Source organism: Sarcophilus harrisii, chromosome 3 (genome assembly GCF_902635505.1).
Source record: "Sarcophilus harrisii chromosome 3, mSarHar1.11, whole genome shotgun sequence".
NCBI lineage: Eukaryota > Metazoa > Chordata > Mammalia > Dasyuromorphia > Dasyuridae > Sarcophilus > Sarcophilus harrisii.
In genome coordinates this window covers 405605589-405625933 of record NC_045428.1, presented here as the reverse complement: position 1 = coordinate 405625933, position 20345 = coordinate 405605589, and the positions used below count along the sequence as shown (strand labels likewise).

At 35.6% G+C, this 20345-nt stretch overlaps 1 protein-coding gene across 6 annotated transcripts in view; it reads right to left on the bottom strand.

Annotated features, from left to right (window-relative positions):
- The window catches only part of STK39 (serine/threonine kinase 39), a 302550-nt gene that overhangs the window by 87033 nt on the left and 195172 nt on the right, over positions 1-20345 (bottom strand). For 5 of the 6 annotated variants that reach the window (XM_031960518.1, XM_031960521.1, XM_031960520.1 and 2 more), the window contains 5 exons: positions 18652-18720; positions 17976-18098; positions 17805-17834; positions 9240-9302; positions 6103-6170 (listed from right to left, as the gene is read on the bottom strand). In XM_031960518.1, coding sequence (XP_031816378.1) covers positions 6103-6170; positions 9240-9302; positions 17805-17834; positions 17976-18098; positions 18652-18720 — 353 coding nt within the window. The remainder of the gene's footprint in view (positions 1-6102; positions 6171-9239; positions 9303-17804; positions 17835-17975; positions 18099-18651; positions 18721-20345) is intronic. The other variant, XM_031960519.1, reaches the window with a different exon arrangement.

Below are 20345 nucleotides of genomic sequence, written 5' to 3'. Positions count from 1 at the left end.
CCAAATACAAAGTCCTGGTCCCTAGCCCCTTCTGCTTCTGCCTCTCAGCCACCTCAGATCATGTCCATGATCCTCTTTTCTTGGTACTTTCTCCCAAGGTTCCATGATGCCGCTCTAACCTGGTTGTGTTCTTTGTTTGCTGGATCTACCTGCTTAACCACAGATCTCTTAGAGGGCTCTGTCCCCAGTGCCCCTTCTGTCTTCTAAATTTTCTCCAGCAACCATGGATTCACTATTGCTTCTATAACAATGATTCTCAAATCTATTTGTCCAGTTCTAACATCCAGACTCCTATTTCTAAATGTCAAATAGACATTTTAAATTCAACATGACCCAAACTAAAATATGTCCCTCCAGACCATTTTCCTTTCTACACTTCCCCAACACTATGAAGGACACCATTATCCTCCCAGTCATCCAGAAATGCCACTTAGGTGTCCTCTCTGTCTCTTCACTATCCTGCTCTCTCCCATATCTGAACTGTTGCTCAGGCCTGTCAATTTTACCTTTACAAAGTCTCCCATATACACCCCTTTCTCTCCTTTGACCCTGCCAGGAAGCTGGTACAGATCCTCATTATCTCACATCTGAATTACTGCATTAGCTCGCTGGGTGGTCTCCTGCCTCAAAGCTTTCCCCTCTCTAATCTTTCCTCTACTCAGATGTCAAATTAATTTTCCTAAACCCCAGATCTGGCCATAGTACCTCCCCCTCTAAAAAACACAAGTAGCTCCCTATCACCTCCAGGATTCAAATATAAAATGTTGTTTGACAGTCAAAATTCTTCGCAACCTGGATCCCTCATGCTTTCCAGTCTCCCTATACCTCACTTCCTCCAGTGTACTACTTTATATATAATCAATGACACTCGCTTCCTTGCTATTTGCTAAATAAGACACTCCAGCTCCAGGCTCTGAAAATGTTCACTAGTTCTTCCCTATGCTGGAAAATTCTCCCTCCTAGCTTTTCTGGCTCCCTCCAAGACTTACCTAATACTCCACAGTCCATGAGAAGCCTTTCTTTATTCCCTTTACTGCTATTGCTTTCCTTTTGTACATAACTTGTACATAGCTGTTTTCATTTTGTCTCTCCCATTAGATTGTGGGCTGTCTTTTGTCTTTTTTTGTATTCAGTGCTTAGCACATTTGTCATATAAAAAGTACAGTGAAGAATGGAACTCAGAATCTTAAACCTGGACGCGAGTCTCAGCTCAGTTACTTCCTCCCTCTGTGACCTTGGACAAACCATTTAATATCTCTGAACCTTAGTTTTCACATCCGTAAAAGGGAGACAAGAATTCTGGACCAGATGAACCCTCAATTTCTTTCCACTGCTAATTTTCAATGACTCCATGACTGCCTTTTCTACTTCAAAGGCCTTAAAAAAAAGCAGAAGTCTGAGCTTAAGGGCACCCACATCTACTAGAGACCCCAAGCTACAGAGCACTAGAGGCAATACAGTCTTGAACTAAAGAGCTCAAATTCTTCAGATATCTTGAAGAGATCCATCAGAGATTAAATCAAAGCCTGCTGCTTCTATGGACTCAAGAGGTCGGGAACTTTTTTGCCATGGCACTCTTCTCACTTTTATTCCTGTTCACTTCAGCTCTGACCTTCTATAGTCTTTCTTGGATCTCCTAGTCCACTGACACCTCTAGAATTCTCACTCTACTAATGACAAAGTCCTCTTCACTTTAGGTCTTTTTATCTTCCATTCTTTTGATATTTCAAAATATATATAGTTCTCTTCAGAAAATACTGCTCCTCTGGCTACTTTTCCAAGTGTGTGTTACTCCTCTTATTAACTGTGAAAATACTGAGCAAAAGTTAACTTGGGTGCTTCTTGCTCCCCATGGCTACTTTTGGATTCTATTTTGTGTACTAGAACTCTGAAACTTCTCCCTTTCTTTGAACTACACTTTCATTTCATCAAGCTCATCACAGATAAGGATGATAGTGAGGTTATTGTTCTTTCTTCCTTAAGAGGTACAGCATTTGTCTAAGTCTTCTTTATTACCCCAGCCCCTGTCCTCTAAGTTGGAGAGTTCACTGACATTCATTCACATGTAATGACCCTGAAATTCATCCATCTTCTCAAGGCCCTATGCCCAAACTCTCTCACAGGGATGGCCATTCCTTCAATTTCACCAATACCCATAACCTGTATCACTTCCATGGTAAAATCCTCTGAAGTCCCCACTTTGGATGATGAGCTCCTACTTTTCCCATCCCTCCTCTTGGCTCACTTTTCCTGGAATTATTGCACATCTTACTATGATCACCAATCCCCCTGAAACCTCTCTATTACTTCAAGGCATTACTGTTTGTTCTGGTGGGGACCATCTCCAGTCACCCCAATCTATCTTGCCACCAGACTCCAAGCTCTCTGAAGGAGAAACTGAGGCAGGTGACCTTGACCAGCCCTCCCTCACTTAATCCAATTCACCTGCATGTCATGGCATCGCCTCCCTGATCATCACCTCTTCAAGAAGAAAGTACAAACAACAATTTGATCTGGTATTCAATTGTTCTACTTCTCTCTCTCCTTTTCACAGTTGAACCAGTTCCATAACTTAAAACCCTTAGTTCTACCTCTGTTCAAAACCTAAACCTCTTTAACCTGAATGGCTCAATTATATAAAAGTGCTCTATAATTGCCCTCTGTTAGAAATTATAAAACCATGCCAACCAGGTCCATTGCCACTTTATACTATTTAATACTGAATGGATCCTTTCTGCTGGTAATTCTTTCATTCTTCCTTTTCCAGCCCTCAAAGAAGCCATTTTCCTTATTTTCCCAAAGGCCCAGCAGACTCCCTCAGCCCCGACTTTCCCAGAAGATGGACTGAATCAAGTAAGCAAGTACACATTTCACTATGAGGGACTCTGGCGGGGAGGGAGGGAAACAACAATCCAGTTCTTTCCCTCAAAGAGCAGAGGAGACAAGACATATAAATAAGTATATTTGGCACATACAAATCAGGGACAAGGTAATCTTGTATGGGAAAGCACTAGTAAGCAAGGGAAAGAGAAAAACAACTACTGCAAAAGCCTCTTGCTTTAATGGGGAATTGAGGACACTCCCATGAGTTTCTGCATTTCTCCTCCTCCAAAATCAAAAATCCCCATACATCTTGATTCAGCATCTCCTCCTTGATTTTAGAGAAAGAGTGGCTTTTCTTCTTGTCCTTAAGCTAACTTCATCTAATAGCACCCTGGGCCCCAATGTTTATTTGCCTCTCTTTTATCAATCATGTCCTTGCTATAGTGTTCTTCCTTCCTATCTATGTATAACTACAGCCAGATCTCTCCCATTTCACAAACAAAGCAAAAAACACAATCAGGTTCCCATATTTCTGTTTTTCATCTCTTACCTTACCATCTCATTCCTTAACATCAGGTTTCCAATTCTATTCTCAGCTGAAACTATGATCTCCATAATTACTAATGATCTCTTAATCAAATGTCAAATAAATCAAATGTCCTTTTCTCAGTCTTTTCTTCTTTGACTTCTCTGCAACCTGTGAGACTGTTGAGGATCCTTTGTTTCTTTTATTCACTTTTGGGGAGTTCTGTCTTGCAATTTTGCTCTACTTCTCCTTTACCTAATGACTGCCTTTTCAAAATCCTTTGCAGCTCATAATCCATTTTCCATCCCCTAGTATATGTGCCCGTTAGTAATCTGTCTTAAAACTAACTTGCTTTCTTTCTTTCTCTTCTCCTCATACTATACTCTAATAATTACATTAGTCATTGGGCTTCTCCCATTTGGTGTCTGTCTCACAGGTTTATCTCACTCCACACATATAAAACAGACTTTTTCATATCTACCTCTAATTTTAAACTTTCCTTTTTTCAGAGAAAGTCAATATTAGACATTTGTTAATTCTGAAGTTATATTGACCTCTTCCCTCTTCTTCACACATCATATTCAATCAAGCTGTATCATTTATACCTTCTTAACAGTCTGCTTATATCTCCTTTCATCTATGCCATGGCCACCACCCATGTTCAGGCTCTCACAATCCTTCCCCTGGATTATGATAAAAGTTTCCTATTAGGTACTCTTCTGTAAAATCTCTCCCCTGTCTAATCTACCTTCCAAATGGCTACCAAAATAACCTTTTTTGAGGCAGACGTCTAAATATATTACTTCTCATCTCAAAAGTCATGAATGCTCTCTATTGTGTCTAGATAAAATGCTAACTCCTAAGTCTAGTGTTTTAGAGTCTTTACAATTTTATTCTTACCTCTCTTTCCAACTTTGGTTCACACTAGCTTCTTCATACTATATTCCTGTCAAATTGGTCTAACAGAACTTCTGTGAATTCAACATTTCAAATCTCCACTGTATTTAGACAATGATCTTTATATTTCTTCAAGGTGTTCGGTCCTTTATTTCTGACCAGTTCCTTTTAGTTGTTAATTCTCTGTCCCTCTTTACAATGCCTCATATTCACTGATCCCATGAAAGTTGTATATCTTAAAGTTGTCTATAAATTCTCTGAGAGCTGGGGCTGCTGTCAGCCCCAGTGCTTAGAATGCTGCTTTGAATGTAATAAGCAACTAAAAAACATCTGCTGAAATGAACTGGAGGAATGGAATGAGATTAAAATGAGGATATATATGTGAAAGCATGCTATGAACTTAAAAGAAATATACTTAAGTTGTTTATGTATATATTGTTCCAGTATGTGGTCAACAAAGCCTAAAAGCTATTGATGATCAGTATTTGAGGCAAACCAAAATACCTAATTAAGGTATGGATATAGGTTAGATTTGGTATCTTTTATGATTGATAAAGCAGATTAAGTTGCTCTCCTTTCAAGAGAAGACATGATGTTTTATATTAAATATGCACTGGACCATCAAATTAATGTTGGATGTTAAATGGCTAATGCTGCACACTGATTGTAGCTAAATATTCATCATGATACAGATAAAATCAAAAGCTTCATAACATGTCACCATACAAACTAGCATTTTAAAAGCTTAAATTATTATCTAAAATCTTAAAGATAAATTTGCACTGACAAAAAAAAAATCTGTATTTAAGATACATTTTTTAAAAAATTTCAGATCCAAAATACTGCTCATACAAACAAACTAACAAAAAAACAACAAAAAAAAGTAGTTCATCTTTTTATTGTCATAATTAACTAATGTACTACATGGAATTTCAGATCATATGATGATTATTGTAAAAATGTTTTAAAAAATCACTTTAGATTTTAAAATGTGTATTATAAATCCATACTTAGTTTGTATGCTATATACTATGTAAATTAGATGCAGAAACATATATACTCATAGCAAAATACTAAATTGTTATAACATATGTGCATATATATATGCATATGTCCAACTAAAGATACACATACTCAACAATATATACAAGATGAATATGCATGCATACACACAAACACACATATAGAAAGAGAGAGAATGGCATTTTGCTCCTTTTCAAATTGATCATTTTAGGATTAAAGTTTATGAAATATTTAAAGAGTAAACTATCTTATCACAAAAATACTTAACAAGGAATACAAGTTGCACATATGATTCTATTAAAAAGCTCTTTACAATACAGCAGCTCCTATTCACTGCATAGCTACAAAGACCAGACATAGTCTGGAGAGGCACCATATTTGTATCTATTTCCTAGAAGACTGAATGTTCTTTCAAAATATATCTGTCATTTCTACACAGTGGTTGATCAAACCTGCCAGTGAAAAATGTTCTGTGCAGGCAACTTGTAATACAGTCATGGTTTATTTCTGTCAGAGACTGACTGCTGAAGTGTGAAAGAAACTCATTAAAAATCTCTCACTGTGATCCTACATTGCAAGGGGAGAAAAAAGAAGGAAAGAAGGGGAACCCTTAATGAAGAGTACACTGAGCTTGAAGTCATATTCATAGTCTGCTTTTCATTTTCTTCTTTTGTAAGCAATTAGAAGATAGCAATTAGTTCATATAACACTGCCCATACTAGAGATTAAAGAGGTTAACATTTTTATTTCATATTTATGAAAATTTAACGAGATAATAAGATATGATACTCTTAAAGACAAAAGGCAACGTTTTAAAAAATTAAATTATTTACCTTAATCTTAAAACAAGATTCACAGCACAAGAAGTTTCTGTAAATCCTTCATGAATATTAGGCTGACCCTTTAAAAACAAAAGAGTACAAGGTATTACAAGATTTATCAGGAAATAAGTAAATAGTGCTATCACCTTTCAATGAATTAAGATAGCATTTGGCTCCTGAAAACCTGAAAAGCATTTCATGTACACCATATCTCATTTACCTTCCAAACACAGCATCAGAGATATAGGATTACTAATTTCCAGGGAAAATGTGGAAAGAAATTTCAAAGAAATTCTAATTTCCAGGACAGGGGGGGGAAAAAAAAAGACTACTGAGATCTTTAAAAGGAAGAATAGGGAACCATCAAAAGAATAAGTAGTGTCTTTAAAGAGGAACACTTGGCAGGCTTCCAGCTGATCCTTGGAACATCTCTCCTCCTCAAAACATGAACAATGAGGAAGAGACAGTAAGAAAAACAAAGGTGGAAAGCTGCCATGGGCCAGCAGGAAGAGTCTGGATTCAGAATTAGAAAGCCAAGGTTCAAGTTCCAATTTTGATACTTACTAGCTAAGAAGACTCAGAGAAGTCAGTTATTTGCCTGAGATTCCATTTCCATATTTTTAAATGGGCATAATATAAATTGTGCAACCTGTGTGACACAGTTGTTGTGACAACCAAAGGCAGTAATGTATGTGAATCCTTCTGTAAACAGAAAGCAAGCAGCCATTTAGTAACTGCTCACTTTATTTCATAATGGAGGGTTTTTAAACCCAACTATAGTTGTTGTCCTAATGCACTGTTTGCCCTTTGTTGAAATGGAAATCCCATCCTTCTAATTGCTACTTCTCTAAAAATATAAAGCTCTTTATTTTCCATTTAAAGTCCTTTGCCACTTGGTTTCAACCTAACTTCATGATCTTATTATATGGGGCTCCCTTTTACATACTCTTTGCCCTTTCTAAACTGTCCTCTTCTTACTGTTCCTCATACATGGCACTCCCTCTCCCATCTCTTTGTCTTTAGCACACTGTCTACTCTGCTGAAATGCATTTTTCCCCCTGAGGCAATTGGGGTTAAGTGACTTGCCCAGGGTCACACAGCTAGGAAGTGTTAAGTGTCTGAGACCAGATTTGAATTCAGGTCCTCCTGATTTCAGGGCTGGTGTTCTATCCACTATACCACCTAGTTGCCCAATGAAACACATTTTTAATATATTTGAAAAGTCTCTCCTTACCTTGGATTCTTAGATTCCCCCAGCATCCATCAAACTCATCTTACATACTTCCCTTTTGAAACCTTTTCTGATTACCCAAAATATTAATGCCTCTCTCTTGAAAACTATTATTTGGTAATTATTTATATTGCTAGATGTTATCTCCTTTTATAATATATAAGATTTCTAGAGAACAAAGACTGTTTCACTGTGCCCTGAACAGAGAAGGCATTCAAAAAAAAAATTGTTAAATTGACTTGATAAGTGTATGTTAGCCTTAAATTCTGGTTGCCTCAGTTTCCTCATCTGCAAAATGGGGATATCAACACCACCTACCTCCCAGGGTTATTACTAGGATCAAATGGGATAATAAAATGCTTAGCATAGATAGTACTTGGCACACAGTAAGTACTACAGAAATGTTATTTTTTATTATTATTATTACCATTATTAGTTTTCTTATCTGTAAAGTGAGGATGATAATAAAATCTATTTCATAGGGTTATTTACAAGATCAAATAAGATAATATATAAAAAATGCTTTGCAAATCTCAAAAGGCTATCTAAATATCATCTAGTAGTAAGTACTTGTTGTCATCGTAATTGTAGGTAAAGCATTAATTGTCCTGTCATAAAGCAAACTATATGTGACTCTAGGCATATCATTTGATATCTCTGGGTTTCAATTTTCTCATCTACTAACTGGGGACAAGGCTGGCTTGGAGCAAATACATGTTTTTTCCAATCCAAACTATTCTGTGGAGCAATAAGACATCCAAATTCTCAAGGACTGTTATGTCTTCTTATATTTTACCACAACTGGGAGCAAGAACAAAGGGAGAGGCAGAGAACTAAAGGCCAAGTAATGGGGAGAAGTTAATCTATATTTATAGGTTTTAAGAAGTTGCAAAAGTTTTATGGACCAGCCCCATAGTTTACCACAGATTAGCTGTTGAGAAACACCAACCTTGATGACATCAAAGATTTAACACACCAATTAAAAAGTCAGGGTATTAGAAAATGAATAGCTGAAACAGACTTCACAATCAAATCTACCTATTTATACATGAGAAAACTGAAGCGTGAAAAGGTTAACTGACTTGTCCATGATCACATAGGTAACATTTCTAAGCCAAGTCCTTTAGTTGCTAATTCAACCCACTGTCTATCTCCTGTTAACTTGTTACATGATTTTAATTGATATTCTTAATAAAAAAGAGAAACTTAAGAGAATGTGGCTAAAACTTTAAATGGATTGGCCATTTTCAAAATAAAAAATCAGTAACATTGTTCATCCTAGGTGGATTATGACTCTTCAGCATGTGGCAGCAAATGGCTTGCCCCAAAATCACAGTCAACTTTCAATGGAGCATTCTCTTCTATAAATGGTACTAGCTCCTAAATGACCATATAAGATTCTTTTCACAAGTAATATCTGCTATAATCATTTCTAAAGGATCTAAGAAGTTATTCAAGACAGTAGTTTTAACAGTAAAAATAGAAGAGAAGGAAATAGCTTGCAAAGTTTACTAACAAAAAAACAAGCAATAAAAAGAAATAAAAATCAGGATTCTAAAAAAGTATTCTTCTCTGAGATCAAAACAAAACAACAACAAAAAATTCCACTGTTTGTTCATTAATTTTGAGTGGAATATGGCAACATGTTTTAGCTATTTTCATTTCTTTTATTATTTCATACAATGCTAGCAATTTTGAAAGGAGTGTAGAAATCCATTTTGGCTTGGAGGACCAAAGGCCATGATACTATTATCCCACACTTCCTTTATTTAAAACCAGAAAATTTACAAGGCCATGATTTGGAAGCATTCTTTTAAGGTTATAAAATTTCCTTACTAAAATACTGTGTCTTTGAAGATTCTTCCCCAAAGTATCCCAAATTTAAATGAAGATTGCAGGTAACAGTGCAGATACATACCTTAGAGTCCTTTATAGAAAGTGACTGTATCTGCTCGGGTATACTGCTGGCATTCACTGTAATCTGTCAAAAGAGTAATGTATTAGAGTACTTAAAGGCACCAAATTTATAAATTAAAATGATCAAGTCTTAATGATTAGAAACACATCTACAGTTTTCAAAAGGTAAAGAAATTAAGAAATGTGTGACAGAATATATGTTTTGTTTGACATACTAAACATGAAAAATGGAAACAAGCCATAAGACACATGTTACTTGTAGCAAAATCTGATAAAATTTTAAAGGATCCTAAATTAAAGGATGCTTGCTTAACAAAACCTTTGTAAAGACCCTTTAATCGTTAACTAGAAAACGTATCAGAAGGAAGATGTAACATATATAAAGGTAGTTTTTTTGATGTATGTGTTTTTGTCCCATCAGACACACACACACAGGTCCAGAGAGGTACACAGAATTTTCCCCTCAAAGTCTGAGAAGTAAGGGACACTAGTAAAATATCCAAGTGATTTTACTCTGTAGTGCTACATTCCTTACCTCTGTCCTGTGGCCCAATTCTACTGAGCCAGCACTTCACAAGTAGCAGCAATTACAAATGAGAAAAGAGATTCCCTATATCTAATCTTCCTATCTGTCCCCAATAATCAGATCCCATAAATAATGCTAACTCTGAGCAAGTTTTCAAAAGTGAAAGGAAGCAAAATCTTATTTTCTAGATATACTCAAAATGATTATGTTAGAGAGCAGAATGGCCTGAATACATTAATAGTTCTTTCACTATCCTGAAAGCATGGGACTAAACCATGTGATCACTTGAGGTGTCTTTTAGTTCTAAGATTCCACCTCCTTAATTAAAGTCTAATTGCTACATTCTGCATGAAACACCCAAGTATTTCAGTTTCAGATAAGAAAGCACCCTATAATTAGCCATGGATCCACTATAGCTAAATCCTTTTATCCCAAGGAGTTCTAGCAGAGTGCTCTGGTGCATACCTGACTGGATTATATTCTGGATCTTCCATTAATTCTGCCTTTTGTCTCATCAGACAAAACTTGTACACAAATTCTAGATCCATACTGGAACAATGAAGAAATAACTCAGTTAATGAGAAGAGCTGGTTTAATTTTCTGGAAGTTAACTGAGGGTTTTAATCATTTTTTGTATTAAACAAAGCAGGAACACACTACTCTTTGTCTACTTGGCTCCTGCAATGCCTCCAAAGGCACACAATTTTATCTATCAGTTGCTGGTGAGGTGCACATACAGGTAAAACAGCTTCTGTGTGGTTGTAGTCTGGTGAATGCCACAAAGGGTCACCTCCCCACTGGCCTGCCTTAGTGTCTGAAATGCCACCATTTGAGATTTATTTATTTTAGGTTAAGGAAGTTATATTTCTCAGCAGTCGCTTTTGAAATATAAATATTCCTCCTTTTAGGAGAATAATATACTGAACTATTAGTTATGACTATTTTTTAGCATAACTTTGAGTGCTGGACCAATCTCCATTAAGGGCAAAGACACTAAAGGGAGTTCTGCCGAGTGAAGAAGGCAACAAATGTGAAGCTGGGTTTTAAGCACTGTGAAGAGATGAGTACCTTCCAAAAAGAGGAAGCAGAAATGGCAGGTCAGCTTTTTGCCTAGGGATTCCTTTTTATCTTTTAACTTTGTAATTTCAGAAGTACAGCCCATTTCTAACAAAAAAAAAAAAAAATTCTAAAACTACTAAAAAAGTTTCTTTGTACTAGACTTGTCATGTAAGGAAATCCAAGTTTCAATTCAGATTCTCCCTTTTTCTGCAACTGATTGCGTTAAAGAGTCACTGTCCTATAGCAAGGAAGGGTTGATTGACTTATCCAGGGTCATATCACCTTGCCAGGACATGTGAAAGGCCAGCTAGTTATATTATTTTGTTTCTCATATTTTTAATATGGCCTTATAAAAATAACAAATGAAAGTTAACTCTTAATGACTTTACTCAAGCATAATAAACCTGAATTTTAAAATAAATATCCCTTTCCAATTCTGCACACAAAGAAAAAAGAAAAAGTTTTGAAAATTGATAGGAACAGTCAGTGATAAAAACTTTTGATTAGAGATAGAAGTAACCAGAATGGTTCTAAAAGTCAACTGAAGCCATTGAAAGATATATGTTTTAGGGGAAAAAAAAAAATTAGTGGTAGCTATCATCTCAGCATCCAATTTCTTCCAATTTCTTAGCCAACATAATAAACTTGGCCTGAATTTAGGCTGAATAATTTTTCCCATGAAATCCAACTATGGAAGTTAAAAGAGCTCCCCCAACATACAATATTATGTGGTACTTATTGAAGGCTTGACTAAGTTTCAGTAAGTACCACACTAGCTCACCTTGCTCTATGCCCTTTAATGAACACGTCTAAAGTTTTTATAAGGAACTCCTGAAGTCCGTCCATAATTTCTGAAAGGATCAAACTGTGCTCTAAGTACAGATCTTCACAAATCAGGGTAAAGACTGTGCCTGATTTTTACCCTGGACTTTGGAGTGCAGGGTAATGCCAGCTGCTTGAGGGTGCTGCTTATCTGAGTGCTCCTTAATGAGAATGCTGGCTATGAAACTTTAACCTTTCCTGAGGATGTAGGGTATATATGCAATAGTAGTTACTAGATTCAAAATTCATCTCGTTTCCTTTTAGCAAAGAACAAGGTGGTACAATACAAACCTAATGAGAAGTTGTACTTCAAATTAGTTTAATAGAACTGTTATATTAGATGTCTATTATGTTTAAGTAAATGGCACCCATTGCTAGAGAGGTGACCACCCCCAGAGTCCAGAAAGCCCTGAGTTCAGGACCCACTTCTGATACATACTGGCCAAGTGACCCTGGGGAAAATTTCAACGTCTCCCAGTGTCCCAGTCAAAACAATACTAAGTTGCAGAGAGAAGCAATGATAAAGGAAATTTCTCACCTGATTAATTAATGACAAGACCAGATGAGGGCTGCTCCCCATCTCTACGTGAAAGAAACTATTCTCAGCCCAAAAGATATGAGCCAGCCCCTCCAATTTGCAAATAAATGAAAGAAAAGTATTAGTTCACAGGACGGCTAAGTCCTTAGTACTTCTTTGTATAGCGTCTCTAAACAAATAGCTCTTACTGTGTTCTGCTAGGCCTTCAACAACAGCTTGTTGGATAAAGAACTGTTACTTTTCTTTGATCACATATACTAAGTATCACCTAAGAGGAACAAGATGACACAATAATGAAACAACACTTTCTTGTGAAATTCAAATTGAATTTGTGTGCTACAGCATAAAGAATACCTGACAATCTGCTATGAATCCACCAGTGGTATGGCAAGTAACTTAATTTTAATTGAATTTTAGTTTCCTCATCTATAAAATGGGTATAATTTATTCTATCCAGTGCTGTTGTGAAGATCAAATAAGAAAATCCACACACCTAAAAGGCTTTTGTATACCTTAAAGCCCTATGTAAACATAAACTGTATGATTTTAACCTGGGTCTCTTGTTCTTTCCAAAGCAAATTCTAAGTGATCTTATTAGAAATACAGTCCTGTGTTCTCATCATTGTCATCTCTTATGCTTAAGAAGAGAGAAAAGTGAATAAATCCATATTTGATAACAGAAGCTAATGCTCCTTCCGATTTGGGCAAGAAACTGAAGACCTTAAGAGCAAAGGTGATTTTTTTTCCATCATTGCTGTCAGTTAAAGACAAGACAAAGACACATTTGGGAAGTGAAAAGCAAAAGTTCTTCCAAGTTAATTAAAAGGTTAAACTGACATGGAAAGAAGAGGGGGGAAAAAACTGTCCATGAAAACCAAATTAAAAGTCACACATAATAGCTACAATGAATGTAGTAGGAGAGATGCCCAGAAATTTACAAAAGACAGAAAAGTAAGAAATAAGCCAGCCCCCAAATTCTTAGCTTTAGATAAAGTAGTTACAAAATATTAAGTATTAATAACAAATAAGACAAACTGGAGATTCTAATACAAAGTGGCAGATTTGATTGCAGGGTATTACTGAGAATGGGACTACATAGCTAGAATATCACTCTAGAAGGATATATTTTTGTTTTTTAGAAAACAAACTCAGAAAGTAAAGTAGAATGGCATTATATATTAAGATGATAAACTAATGTGAAGAAATACAACAGTGTGAGGGAGAGAGAAGCATGGTGAAGAGCATAATATTAATACCGTCACAAAATATACTATTGAGTCCTAGTTGGAAATCTGGATAGGATTACCTATGGAGACATGAGATAGATGGTAGAGATGGAATTTAGTTATTCAGAAATTTACAATTCTTACTCAAAAGCAGATCTGCTTATAATTTCTTCTCTCATCTTAATTACACACTTCAAAGGGTCAAGAAAGAAATAATGAAACTTTTTTTCCCTTTTTTTTTTTTTGATTAGTCTCTGGCCCTAAAATAGGTTGATAAAATAGAAATGACAGAAGTCTTGGGGTAAAATGAACATTCTATAGAGACAATTAAAGTATACCTGTCTGTCTCTGGTGATCCGAAGTCACCAGATCCACCTGAACTACAACTCAAGGTGCTAAAGGAATCAGGAAAATATGATGAATGACTGTCAAAGATTTTGAAAGCTCATGAAGAATGAAAGAAATACAAGAAGGATGAATGTTTTCCTGACTTTCTAAAACTGAAAAGGAAGTCATTATTTTTTTAAGAGAGGAGGTAAAAAAGATTAGGATCAAAAGACTGGTAAATTAGGATAATGCTATAAATACCTATATCTATTTTTCTATATATACACATATATATCTATTTATATGTATATTTACATGTATATGTATGTTACCTATACTTCAACAAAGCATTCTACCAAAAGTCTTTTGTGCTATTTTTTGGTAGAAAGGCTCAAAAGTGACAGAATGACTTTGTTGTCATTGGAAATTCAAAGCTAACTTGGAAAGTGATCTCTAGTAGAACATTTCAGGGATCTGAGCACTGTTCCTAACCACTTACCATTTTTCTCAAAGGCATCTATGGTTAGTGGCAGTTTGCTATGTTGGATAAAGTGTTGGATACTTAATAACCTGAAACCTTATAAACATAGCATGACTATAGCTAAGTCATTTCTCTTAGACCTTAGTTTCTTCCTTTGTAAAATAGAGAATGAAAATAACTTCAGTACTTACCTTTTAGGATCCTGTGAGGATCATATGAGACAATACATGTAAGGCATTTGAAAAATCTTTAAGTGCTATCTACCAACTGCCAATTGTTTGCTCTTATTATTTATTATTCTATAACATTCTTATCAAATTTGCTGATTATGGAAAGCTCAAGAAAAAATAGTAACAAACTGCAAGAGAGGATGAATTCAAAGAGACCTTAGAAAACAAGAATGGTTGCCCAAATTTAATAAGGTAGAAAGATGAATGTAAAAGTCTTATACATAGGCTCAAAAAATAAATTTTAGAGCCTAAAATAGACATGAATAGAAAGCAGTTTATCTAGAACACAACGACATTTTTAGGTTATAGAAGATTTTGGAGAAGAAAATATGGATTTTTAAAACGATAACCAAAGAATTCAAGAACTGTCATAGGGAGAGGAGATAAAATTTGTTATTTTTGGCCCTAGACAATAACCTAAAAATAATATGCAGAAATTACTGAGCTGATTTAGATTGAATATAAAGAAAAAATTTCCAAGGGTTAGAGCTATCTAAAATGTGTAAAATCAGTGGGTTGTATCCCAGTGGAAACTCTTAATGAAAGGCAGGATATAGTTATTTATATGTGCGAGAGAAAGAATTCTTGTTTGGATACTGTGCACACACATGTGTGTATGTTTGTGTGTGTGTATATACACATGTACATGCATGCTCACATGCACTATTATTTTGACTATTTATAGTGTTTTATGGTTTGCAAAAAGCTGAACATACATGATTATATTTGAGTCTCCTAACAACCCTATACTACAGAATTCTACAGGTGCTATTTTCCCTATTTTATACATGAAGAAACTGGGGCTCAGAAAAATTAAGTGACTTGCCTGTGGTTGCATAGTAGTAAGTGGCAGAGGAAGGAATTGAGCCGAGATCTTCCTCATTTTAAGTCCAGCACTCTATCCACCAAACCAGGTTAGACTAAGGGGCCTCTGAGTTCCCTTGTTAGCTTAGCTCCTTTGAGTCTGTAATTTATGAAGAAATTCTTAGACATAACTACAAGTTCTCCTTAACTAGTGTATTCAGTCTTTTCAATTTTATCCAACCTAGACACCAACCCCTAGACAATGACTAAGCTGCTCTCTCTTATCAGACTGGGAAACACCACTTAACAAACAGAACATTGTTTTTTACTTCACTCCATCTGGATACCATAGTCCCATGGAGTCTTTTCCTGATCTTCATCAGAATTACGCGTTTACCTGTGCTCTCCATGCTTACCTTTGGCTTAGAAATGATGTGAACACCTGACAAACCACTCAGGTATTGATGAAAGGCACCATAGTGTTGGATACAGTGCTGGACTTGGAGTCAGGAGAGAACTGGGTTCAAATCCCACCTCTGACACTTACTAGCTGTGTGACCATGGGCAAGGCATTCAACCTCTCTGAGCCTCAGTTTCCTCATCTGTAAAATGGGGATAATAATAGCACCTACCTCACAGGGTTTTTCTGAGGAACAAGTGAGATAACATAGGTAGAGGTTTTAATTCTAGAATCTTTCTGATGTCTTTATGTGTGACAGTAATTGTATGCTTAATGTACATTTCAATTATCACATCATCCAAAAACCACATCTCTTTGTACTCCACACCACTTAACTGACATTCTTTCTAAAACTGCTGATATTGAAATGTTCCTAACCTTTGCCATACTATTTTGAGAAGATGCCAACCACCTAACCATGGCACCAAAATAGTGTGTGAAGGAGGTATGTGTCATCCCTATGTGTATGTATGCAATAAGAAACTTGGTTAGAGCATAGCAGATTAAAGCTAAATAGAACTCTCTTTTCAAATCTGTTAAAATTAGGTAGAAATTGTGATAACTAAAATACATATATAATGGCAGGGACATAGGACCTATCAAAAATATGTCTGGTTGCAGACTGTTTACAAAATGAGACCTCTTAAACATACACTGTGCTAAGGAATCAAAGATATCTTCTAGACATAGAGCTAAATAACTAATGTTTGAAAATCTACTCCAATAAGTTAAAATACTGGTTAATTGAGACCATTCAGTTAGTGTCTCTCTTTTCATTTCAAGGTACGAAACCCTTCCTGGCAAGATGTCACTATCACAATTTTTTTCCCCTTAAACTCTCAGAGTTATTTCAAATGACATAACTTACCTGTCAATCTCCATGAGGAAAACAAACAAACAAACACATACCTATCAGTTTACCCCAGTGATATAAAGATTAAAGATTAAGTATCAGCTAGCTGAGTTCTTACAGTATATTAGTAATGGCTGTTTGATGATACTGGAGCCATTTTCTTTCTTAAGCTAGTTTTTTACAGCTTTATAACAACAATAGTTTTTCATCCATGACTTTAGGGTTAAATAATAGGCAAAAATGTGAATGCAGGCAAGCATACTTCAATATTCACAATAACTGTAAAATACTGGCCCAATGTGACCTAAGTTACTAAAAAGTTTCTAGCACATTGAGCCACCATATATTTGTAAAATAGGATTCTGACCCTAGTAAAAGAAAGATTATTTTCCTGCTTGGGAGTAGAACAGAGAAAGCAAATCAATTTATAGGACAAAGATTGAAGGAAATAGGGAAACAAACAAATGAAAAGAGATCCAGAAGAGACTAGTCAGATTCAGTTGGTGCAGCAAAAAAAAAAAGGCAGAGACACAAAACTACTACCAGCAGTAACAAAAGGGATTATGTCCAAATAGTATAGGAAATAATAGTAGAGTGCTGAGGGATTAGTCCATTCTTCCTGATAAATTCTCACTTGAGTAGAGTCATTGAAATAAGCCCAAACTACAAGGCTAGCTACACTTAATCAAATGAAAATGCTTCTTCTAAACTCAAGGATATTGGGTAAAATTATGGTATAAAAGAATGAAGGATTCTGGGTTATATGTAAACATGATGTTTTTATTTTATTTACTTCTGCCATAAGCACACTTCAATAACTTGTTCTGCACAACATTTAATCTATTCCAACAGGCTACAATTCTAAGAGAGATATACCAATTCCTTTGAAACATGGCCATCTATTAGTGGGAAATGGGGAACTTAATAAAAACCAAAAATGAAAGTTGATCAAAAGATGACCAGTTCTGAAAGAGAAACTGCTGATAAACAAATATTCCCTTGCCTAATCAAGACTCATATAAGACTTAAATCAAGACCAGCAAATTTTGGATGAATTTCCTGGATGTTTTAACCACTGACTTCCTGTCAACAAAAAATGATGTAATTTTACCTTAGTTTCTGTGTTGTTTTTCAAGTAGAGATTCAAAACTTCGAAGTCTTTCCTCTAAATCATTAGTTCTGGATAGATATTTAAGGGGTAGAAGAGAAATGAGATAAAGAAGGGAGGAACACAACTCACCTCTGGATTTTCTTCTTTTACTCTTCGTGACTGTAAAACAAGTATTCAATGTTAATGCACAAAAGCTAACATGTCATATTTAAATGCCACAATAACAAAAATACCATAGGTTACCCAGTTCTCCTTTGGTAGGAGTGTCAACCCCAAACTGAACAACTAACTGCCTTATACCTTTTCCTGAAAAAATGCTGATTTTCCTTCTTCACTCTTTTCATCCATTTCGTCATCACTCCACTCCCAGTCTCCGTCTTCTGTCTTGTGAAGATGACCACTGGATCCAGGAACCCTTCTAACCTATTAAAATAACACACACACAAATTCTTCAGTCATTCTTGGCTGTACACACATATACACACGCACGCACACACAAATAGCCAAAGCTTTCATTAACACATCTACTTGGTTATTTGGCGTATAACCCAACCCAGCAATTACTTAGGCAGTTACGCATTTATAGGCAACTAACTGCTGATTTAAATTTAAAAGGACCACAGAGCCTGATCCTACTCTGGACTCCACCTCTTCTGAAAATATTTTGTTCTCTACAAATGTAATAGAAGGACTTATTTTACTAAAGAGTGGAACAAAACATTTTGGAAGATGGAGGGTTAAGAAAATATAAGGGAATATGACATAAGGTCAAGCCCTTATACTTTCTTAAAAACAAGTTAAACACATCTACAAATGACTACACAGTCAATGCCAGATGGAAAGAGTCAGAAATACAAAAGAAAATGCATGCAAGCAACATAGTGCTGACAGGGCAAATACATGTAAATCAGGCAGCCTAATGAAGCACACTAGGAGCACCCAGGAGTCTAAATCCTAAATCAAAAAAATCAAATACCCTTCGGTTGCCATCTTGCTCTTTTTCAGAACCTGACATCATGCTTGTTTTCCCAGGATTCTGCTCAGCCTACTTGAGCAAAACAAAACAGCATCAGACTATTCTTAACACACCTTGTAGCATTTATGAGACTCGTGAGATTGCTAGGAACACAGCATGATAATCAGCAACCACACTGCTGTTTAGATTATAATCAGCCTTTCTTAATTATCTCAAATTATTGAACTAAAGCAAGAATGATCCATAGTGCATACTTTCCCAAGGCCTTATAGCTGAAATGACAAAACTTAAAAAAGTGATGGGGGGTAGGATGAAGAAGAAATGATTTAGAAGTGAGGTTTTGATTCTGAAGAATTCTGTGTAAAATTAAAAAAAAAAATCAAGAAGCCATATAATTAACATATACATGCCAACAGCCAATGATTCATGTAATTATGTGAATATATGTAGAAAAAAATCATTCTCCACTCCCACCCCACCCCCACCCTCTGGGCTACTTCTAAGTGGATTCTTTAATTTTAACAAAAGCACTGTAACATTTATGGTTAAGGTTAACAGTTCTACATGTCAGCTCAATTTGATATCTAAGTAACAGAACAGCAGCAGCTGGTTCCAAATCTGATTTGGTATGAGTGTTTAGGAAAAGAAAGCAATTAACGGGGGGTTGGGAGTTTAAGTTCTAACACTATTCAGCCACTGAAAGTTAAAAGGAAACTAGAGCCATAGCTTCTAAAAAAAGAGTATAAATACCTTTTATTTGTAAAAAGAAAAAATAATTATACACCTCTCACCCCCCTTTTGAGGTACCTTATTAGGTCTTAATGTAAAATATTTCGTGACCCCCGCCTTATCCCTCCCCAACAATATTTTTCTCTTTTTATTCATAGGCATTGTAAAACCCTACCCTAAAGAGAGTGATTTTAATAGGGTTTATTGACAGTGAGGCAAACTACTATAAAAGACATGCTGAAATGCACTTCAAAAATTTTAAAACAAATTGCTTTATTTAAAAGGCAATCAAGAATGAGCTATGGAAGAAAAAGTATTTTGTTGTTAACTGTGCAGTTAAATTAATTGGATTATGAAAAAGTCTTAAAATTGAGAACTTGTCTTGACAGCAAAATGAAAAAATACCTCAATGCCTATAATCAAATGGAAGAATTGAAGCACCCCTGCCCCACAAGTGACACAATACAAAACCATACTGATTGCTACCTACGAAAAAGGAGTCACAATTCAATTCAAACCACTTCAACAAACATTAGGTACCCTAGAGATACAATACACTCAAATCCACATTCTCAAATTCAACAAATTTCTATACTACCAGTATAAATAACTGTAAATGATGCGTCAGTAGCAGAAACTATATCTCCAGTGTAATTTAAGCTTCTGAAATGTAGGGATATTTTTCCCACCTTTGGAGTCAGGCAGCCCTGAATTCAAGACTTGCCTCTAATATTCATCAGGGGGTAAATAAGCTCCATCTAATAAGTAGCAGCCCCCAGGCAATACTCTGACATCTATAGATCTGGAAGACAAATAATTGCCAATCCTCATCACACAGGAAAATTTCACCACAAATAAATCATCTACCTGGCACACAATACTTAATACAGATTTAATAAATGTTTGTTGAATTAAAACCAAAGATACTGATGAATTAATATTCCTCAAGTTCCCACTAGAAATAC